The sequence below is a fragment of the Lepisosteus oculatus genome, chromosome 7 (genome assembly GCF_040954835.1).
Source record: "Lepisosteus oculatus isolate fLepOcu1 chromosome 7, fLepOcu1.hap2, whole genome shotgun sequence".
NCBI classification, from domain to species: Eukaryota; Metazoa; Chordata; class Actinopteri; order Semionotiformes; family Lepisosteidae; genus Lepisosteus; species Lepisosteus oculatus.
Window position 1 is genome coordinate 50,474,286 of NC_090702.1, and position 8,812 is coordinate 50,483,097.

Genomic DNA, 8,812 nt, shown 5'->3' on the forward strand with positions numbered 1-8,812 from the left:
TAATTTAAGCAAAAAATGTTATGGATCAGTAAAATCAATTCTAAAAAAAACCTCAAAGTATGCAGATGGGTCTTAAGACAATCTGTGGGCTGATGTGAGGAGTTTGCACTTTAAAACTGCAGTCAACCAATGGGAATCAAAACTAGGTAATGTAGTACATAGCATGAGGTACTAAAACTCACATTTAAAGTTAACTGTATATTCTCCACATTTTGGCTCTTAAATCCTTTGCTGTAATCTAAACCTTTATAGGCTTTATCCTCCAAATCCCACTGCATTGATGAGCACAGCAGTTACCTACTTTTCAGCAATAAAGCTTTAGACCTGGAATACAGTATTCTTAGTTTACCACTGAAATGAAATTTCTCATGTGCATAAAAATGTACATGCTAGCTTTATGGTTCAAAAACTGGTTTCTTTGATTCTTAATGTTTCTTCAAGTCTAACCTACTATAACAGCCTGAAAAAAAAAAGGCAATAGCTTTCTTGCACATTCAATGTTATTCAATTGAAACAGTTTTGACAAATGTTTAAGAGGTTAGAAAGTTGACTAAAATGTCAGGGTGCAATATTCAGTTAACGTTACCTTGTATACAAGCACCATATTTTAGAGAAACATCTTCTACCCACCAGGGGTAGCTGCTATCATTGTAGATATTTCCAAGACAACCCAAGAATAGATTAGTGCACACCATTTCAGCCGATTTTTTTTTTAAAAAAAGGCAGCCAGAAGACTTAATCAGACTATGCACTTTATTTCTTGTTTTTCAATCCATGAAAAGTGTAACAAGTATTTCAGGGTACTTAATCAATCCTTCATCTACAATATTAACTTTTTCGACTGTTGAGTTTTGAAGCCAGTCAGGACTGAAGAACTGACTAAAGAGCCCTTTGTGTGCGTTTCTGGAATGGCTGGTTCCCTCGATCGGACTGGTTACAGGTCTTTCAGGTCCTTCTGGATTCCCCAAAGCGTCTCCGCACTCTTGGTCAGCTTGGCCACCTCATCGTCCGTCAGAGTCGTGTTGATGACACTGCTCACCCCTCCATTGTTAAGAACGCAAGGCAGGCTGAGGTAAACCTCATCGTTAATACCATACATGCCCTGTGAGGCCAGAAAGGGACAGTTACTCCACAGAAACAGCCCAAATACCTGCCTGGCCACTGCTGCTATTTTCACCTACACATCCAGGAGGTCACAGAGGAAGTTTCGGGCACTGGATGGAAGACTCACTTGTTTAAACTAGGTTAGAACCTTAAACCAAGGCAAAAGAATTATAGTCCAGTTAAAACAGGAAACCGTCTCTCCCCCATCTTAAAGAAATTGAAAGTAGAACAAAGTCAGAGCCCTTGGCTCTACTTAACATTCTTAAAAATCAGTGCTCCAATATCACAGCGACCTACTGCAAGTGCAGTCTATAGTACTCGGCTTCAGGAGAACAGACTGGATGGTTCGATGAACCCAAACTGGCAAGGATCTTACCTTCACCATGGTCGAGACAGGGTGAATCCTGCTGAGGTTCTTGACAATGGACTCGGTGAGATCAGCCACACTAAGGCCAATAGCCCAGTTTGTGTATCCCTTCAGCTTAATAACCTCATAGGCACTGCAACAAGAAAACTACTTCAATAGTGTGGAAGTGCACGGTTACCAATCTAGGTTAGAGGCTTCTTTCCAGTAAGTGAGTGGTAAAGTACAAGACTTTCCTTTACATAAGGTTGATGAGTTGTAGATTAAAAGTCTTTTAGACAATAAGACTAACAAACACTCCAGGTCAAAAGATCTAGATCTTATGAGTGTGAGGGAAGGCTGCAAGCCTTTTTTTACCACTCCAAAGCAAGTTCCACCCTCCATTTTACATGACAGCTTAAACTGTACCTGTCCACCACCAATTTGTGCATTTCCTTCCAACCCTCCGGGTCCTTGTCTGAGCCAATATCAGGATTCAGCTTCTGAAGATTAACTCCTGCCACATTGGCACCACTCCACACAGGGACTGTGAAGAGAAGAGTGTGATATTCTGAGTACACAAAAATATATGGCTAAAAATGGATACTGAAACCCAGACAAGGGAACATGTTCTGCTGCTAGGTTGCATAAATCACTTAGTTTTACTCAAAGCGATTCCCTAAAAACAAAATGCTTTTTAACCAAGCAACCATTACCAAAACACTGGAGTCAAGTGGCACTGCTTGAATGAGTGCACTCTGGTTTCAGATCAAAAAAGGAAAAAGGAGTTTGGCTTTATTAAAGCTGAACCAACTTCTCACACTGGCACAGAAGGCGCAGCTGGGAGTTTCAGGACAATTGGCACAGATAGACGTACCATCTGCTAGTGCCTTTTTTCAAATCATGACCATAGAAGAATTCAGTGGAGTTGGATTGTACCTCTCAATACTGTACAGTGACTCACTGCTCCCTCCCAGTGAAGATTCTTGGGGTAAGGATGTACATTAACCAAAACCACTAGACAGATTCTATTTTACCAGATTTGTTTTAATGCACTACTCTGCACTCCAGGTCAAAAACAAAGTTGTGGGCTATCACCATCATTAAAGAGAAATTTCTGCTCTCTCCCCCCAAAAACAATTTAAGGACACCAAACACTGTAGTCAGAGGTCTCGCTATACCTGAAGCAACCATCTTCACAGCACCTGAATTTCTTCTACTGGGCAAGTCAATCCATCGATTTTAGCACATGAGCAGTCCTTTACGGAGATCCATGAAAACTAGGCTACTAGTTCCTGCACTGCATTACCTGAACAGCAGTGACCTGCTTAAGGAGTGGTGCACAGCATTAGATCCCTTCATTTTTGCCCAAGAAACTTCCGATTTCCCTGCATTGGGTGGTGCCATACACCTCCCATGAAAGTATTCCATTAGCCGTTACTCATTACTCACCACTGGAGTCCCCATGCTCCCCCAGAATCCAGCCATTGAAGCTGGTTGCGTGGATTCCTAGCTTCTCAGCCATGAGGTAGCGGAAACGGGCCGAGTCCAGGTTGCAGCCGCTGCCGATCACGCGGTGTTGGGGCAGACCGCTCAGCTTCCAGGTCACATAGGTCAGGATGTCCACTGCAGGACAGGAAGACTCCCGATCAGAGACTCGCCAGGAGATCAAACCAAGACTGTAGCCAGACCTTACAACGGTCTCAAACTCATGTTGACTTTTCCCTTAAAGAGAGGTCCCATGTGAAGACCTTCGTTAAGTGGAGCTAAACTTGATCCCTGCCTCCTCACCTGGGTTGGACACCACAATCAGGATGCAGTTCGGGCTGTACTTGACTATCTGTGGGATGATGTGTTTGAAGATGTTGACATTCCTCTGCACCAGGTTCAAGCGGCTCTCCCCCTCCTGCTGACGGACACCCGCGGTCACCACCACGATGCGCGAGTTGGCAGTTACTGCGTAGTCTGGTCAGACAGAGCCAGAAAGTTTTCCCCATGAGTCAACTACAAGTGTGATTAACCCACAGCTTGGACAAACTCTTAAAAGAGTAGAAGAGCCAGGTATAATGGGTTAAGACTGAATAAGTCACCTTTATCTGCTACAATCTTGGGTGTCTTGAGGAAGAGGCTCCCATGAAGAAGGTCCATCATCTCTCCCTTAAGTTTGTCCTCTATCACATCTACAAGGGCCATCTCATCAGCCAGGTCCTGAACAGAATGAAAGGAAGAAATATCCCTTCAACATGTGGTTTACAGAACTTAGTGCATTAGGCTTTGACATTACTGCTTACTTAAAAATAGTACTTCAATTTATGCACAAACTTCCTAATCATACTGTACATTGTCCCAGGCTGATCTTTTTCAGGGGTGCAGTGCAATATCTCCATATTAACATGGAAAGAGAAATACTCCTACCCTGTTGGAGCAAAACCCTAAAGCCCCAAGTCACATCTTACCTTCAGGAGAATGCTGACAGCACAGGCCATGCCCACCTGGCCAACACCCACCACTGTGACCTTGTTCCTCGGGCCTTCTGAGCTTGCGCCCGCAACTGGAGTGATCAGTTTCTCTTGTACTGTGGCCATTGCTCACTCTGAAACGCAGACAGCAGGCAGATTAAGATGAATATCAAAACTACTGCAATACACCAGGGCAGTCACCAAGTGGGCAGCTTGTTCCAGCTAACAAGAGCTTTCAGGAACCTACAGGGAGTGGTCTTCTGAAGATTGAGAATCAACTTACCAAGAAACAGAAGCTAAAGGAATGGGTTCAACACCTTTTAAATACATGTGAAGTGCAATATAAAGTCCTTACTCTGCTCAGTAAGGAAAGGACCTTTTACAGATGTCATTTTCAGATTTACCTTGGAAATTAGGCAAGCAGTGAGGTTTCACAATACTTCAACTATTTATTCTGTTCCTAGAGGAATCTTATTCCAACTCTAGTGACCATTAAATGGGTCTTAAACTATTCAAGTTTTCAACTTGAGTTCCCCCCCCTCATCTTAGTCTTTTCAAGCTCAGAGCACCCCATTTTTGATCTGGCTTTGTTACCTGCTTAACAAGTAACATTTCATGTAGATTACATTTGCCCAATCCTGAAAGCAGAAGTTCATTGATCCTGCCATTTGGGAAAATCTTAACTTTAAACCCCAGGTGGCTCTCTTCACAAAGGTAAAAAGAGAACTGGTCTTTTACCATGACTTGGCCAAGACCAATCAAGACTTAAACATGGTACAAGAAACAAAGCAACTTAATTCTAGCACATGACCTTGACCTGAATTAAGATGGATCACTTTATTGGCCATATACAATTTCTTGTATTAGGAATTTGTCATTTCACATACCCCAGCTTGCTCTCCATGAGACACACAGACAGGGAGAGAAGCTTGGGGGGTCAGAATGCAGGGTCAGCCATTTATATGGTGCCTCTGGAGGAGTTGAGGGCCTTGCTCAGGGGCCCAACAGAGTAGGATTCCTCTGCCAGCCACGGGAAGCAAACCGGCAACCTTCCAGCCACAGGGACAGAGCCACGCACCACTTACAGCTTTCCCGACTATTGTGACACATTATAAAACAGATGAGCAAAGACTGTCAAATTGACTTGGTGCCAGAAAAACAGCTTTGAATCAAATCTATTTTAAACAGTTTTAAGTTTTTCTCCATGCAAATAAGAACATTGGTATTCTCAAAACCGTGCTGTAGAGGAGATTAAAAGGGTTTACTCTATACCATTGCTTAAAATAGCAGACATTCTTTCCATCACGAAGGATGTGAAGTCAGTACACCACATGCTGAACCAGAGGCTGGGGTTCAAGCCCACACTCATGTGCAGGAATCCCAGACAATTAGCACTAGTCTCTTTCCACACAAATTGTGGAGATTTAGGTGCTACACATTAGGCAAAAAGGGTTTCTTTAAAAATCAACATGCCAACCAATTTCTATACCTCACGTTTCACACATTCTCCCACACAAGTTGCTGTGCTGCATTTTTGACCATTCTGATCTACAGTACGTGAATTAAAGACTACTTAACATCAAGCCTGGTTTCTTCAGCCAAACTGAAGTTGTCAGTTTTAAGTCTTAATTCATAGATGCTTTGTTTAGATTTTGGCATTGCTATAGTGAGCTCTGAATAAATAAAAAGCCATAACATGCAAGTAAGGTGAAGCATTTTGTAGCTGGAGGTCAATGATGCATAACTGGTGTCATTACCAGGTTACTTGGATAATAAAGATAACTAAGCTCTGAACATCCCTGAGCACAGCCGAGCTGCAAGCACTTTAATGGCACAGAAAACACAACTAAAGCCCACGTGTTCTTGCAAGAAGAATGACTGAAGAACCTTCTAGACTGTTCTAGTTCACACTCCTACATACCAGAACATACAATCATGGGCCATTTCAAAAGCAGGGCATAATAGATTCTAAGGGAAAAGGTGTACTTACAGTAGGCCAAGTGGCCCGACTAAACAGTTGAAAGACCCCAATAATTACAGCTACAACAAATTACAGACATAAATGCAAGGTTGTTCTGCATTTCAAGGGCATTTAGAGACCATAATACATTTTAAATAGATTACTAAAGCAAAAGAACTGGGCCCATAAATCCTGCACAGGGGATGTTGATTCCGAAGGTCGACCTAATCCGTCCCCCTTTTGGGTACAAAACTGCTTTAACGGCTACACTGTTCATGCAACAAGCGTTTCTTTCGATTTAAAGCAACATACCAGCCGATGACTTTACCTAATGCGGCCTTATTCAACCAAAACGTAAGCTGCACTACAAAGGATCTACCCGAGAATAGGTCTCCGACTATTACATGAATTTACATGGCTGTATGAAAGATGCTCTTGAAAGAAATGTCCTTGATTCGTCCTTCACAGAGCGAACACTTAATCACAAGCCGACCTTATTAGCAATTCTGCAAAGCTCGCATTGTCCTTTCAGGCCACAATCCTTCTTTCACTCTTGGCCTTGAAATCGTGCCACTCAGAAAATGAAGCCACACCTTCTGCGAGATGCGGGTTATGCAAGCTCACTCAGAACAGCTGCGTTTAAACTCAAATAAATAAAATGTAGCCGCTACACGGTTATCAAAAAAAAATGTGACTGTCGAGGTAGAAGTTGGAAGCCCCCCTCTGAATTCTTCTAGAAAAATTGCCACGTTTACTACTGTTGCGATTCAATTACACGGTCATTAAATACCACATGGAGAAGTCATCTGTGAAGATCACCCGCGTGCAACTCACACGCATTCCATCATCATCATCATCCAGCACTTTACCGGAGACTCCGAAAGACAAACGTGCATATTCAATAAATTAAATGCGTTAAAAAAAATTTAGCAACGCATTTTGAACCGCGTGTTTCCTCTGAAGAATTCAATTGAAGTTCTAAAAACATCACCACGCACTATTATTAATTTTAAGTGTTTCATAAACCCACTACCGCTTTCGTTTTAACATTTTACATATGTAATTTCAATGCATGTTAGTAACCATATCCACGTTAACCAAGGGCTCTCCGTCTGGTCTGCAATCCTACCGCCTTAAAATATAGCAACAAAAATTAAAAATGAATACATACGGGTTTCTTTTTTTTTTTAAAAAAAAGAGGTTGATCCCCGTTTTTTGAGTCCAAAAAGAAAAGTTGACAAAACGCCGAATGCACCACTTCCAAGACAATCTGCGAGCGCAGCAGCCACCGAGTTCGACTGACGGCACACTGACTGAAGCTGAAGGAGTCAGGCGACTCACAGGAAGCAGTTTAAATGAGAAGGTGGTGTAGGACACAGGGCGCCGCGGAGATCAGCTGTAAAACTTTTAACACCTGCGAACCCATGAGCGGACTTGATTGAAGATTGGTCTGGTTAACTTGGAGCGGAGTCAAGTCCCTGCACGGTTAAGGACACTCGCCTCTCTGGTGTTATCGCTCACGGACTCCGAATAAAATGAAGTTGTATAAATATAGATTTTACTCTATTGAACTACAGCTAGGACGAGTTGCGAAGTGCTTTATCCGATACATTTAGATAAAGTTCTTAGCCTTGCCGAAACAAATCCTCTGAACTCGTGCCTTAAATTATAGTCACTAATATAATTAACTTGCTAGAATGCATTTTTAAAATATTTGACTGTATATCACATCTAATGTCTGGAACTGTACGTTTTTGTCAAGCAGAGGGATAAGTGCAGGTTATTTAGGAGGAACATTTTTCACAAAGCAATCGTTTATATAATCTATTTTAAAGCAAATCTTAATATGCTTAATACTTCCATATTAACTATCACTAAAGAGAAGAAATGGCTAAAGATTACTTATCAAGAACATGAGGTCATTTATACAATGAACTGTGTGTACAGAATTGAATACCGAGCTGTCCTTTGAAAGCCCCTTCACTGACACTCTTTAACAGCTAGGGTACATAAATTCTGCAATGAACAGAACACAGAAATAACTTGAGTAAGACAGTTTATGATATAAGACTGCTAAAGAAAAGATCAGTTTAAGGCCCAAGGTACACTTTCATGGAAGGGGGAACAGAACTCACTGGAAAGGGTTCTATATTATTTTAAGAAATCAGCATAGGAATGCTGTGCTTTGATCCGACGAGGCATTGTAATGGTTAAATGTTTTTATTAATAAAAGCTTTAGAAAACGCGGCCCTTTAGTTCTACTGCTGTTAATAGGACTTAGAAACAGCACCTTAGCTCTTGATTCACAGAACAACAGGTACACTACCCTTCAGTTTAAATGCAAGGCCACCTTCTTACAGATTTCACCTTCAAAGAGTTGTGAGTTTACATGCATTTGATTTCAGTTTATGCTTCCTGTTGCTCCCATGACTAAAATAACTGTGTGCAGTCATCCATTTTGTCAGACATAACAGGGTCATGCTGGAACAAAGTGCACTACAAACAAACTCTCAAACAGGTATTGTTGCTAATGCCAGCCATTAGAAAGACAGTAAAAAGTCTTAATAGGAAAGGAGGAAGACGTTAATAAACTCTGTAGAACAATGGGACTTGCCTTGTTCTATTATTAAATTAAATGGTCCTAAGACAAAATAAGTATGTATTTCATGCTTTTGAGGGCATTTTCAGCTTTTGCTTGTGACAAAGATTCCTGACATTAAGGATTTTCAAATTAATTTGACTAACGTATGAGGTTTACTCAGAATGTAACTGCATTTAAAAAAGTAATGCCTATGAGAAAATGAGGACAACATTGGTGCTGTTAGATTCAACTTTAGTGCTTTTTGTCACGGAGCTCTGATATATTTGTAGAGACCCTTTAACATTCAGTCAGCATTTCTTTCTAGGAGTCTCTCTTACTGTACTGTATATTTTAGCGAGTAGGAA

General features: G+C 41.5%; 1 protein-coding gene across 1 annotated transcript; it reads right to left on the minus strand.

The window, feature by feature from the left end:
- Window positions 1–739: 739 nt before the first annotated feature.
- Window positions 740–7,201, minus strand: ldhba (lactate dehydrogenase Ba). Its single transcript, XM_069192706.1, has 8 exons — window positions 7,038–7,201; window positions 3,904–4,040; window positions 3,538–3,655; window positions 3,239–3,412; window positions 2,900–3,073; window positions 1,877–1,994; window positions 1,481–1,604; window positions 740–1,102 (listed from the first exon to the last, which is right to left on the minus strand). The coding sequence occupies exons 2-8, from the start codon at window positions 4,030–4,032 to the stop codon at window positions 935–937; spliced, it is 1,005 nt and encodes a 334-aa protein (XP_069048807.1). The 5' UTR covers window positions 4,033–4,040; window positions 7,038–7,201; the 3' UTR covers window positions 740–934.
- Window positions 7,202–8,812: the final 1,611 nt, after the last annotated feature.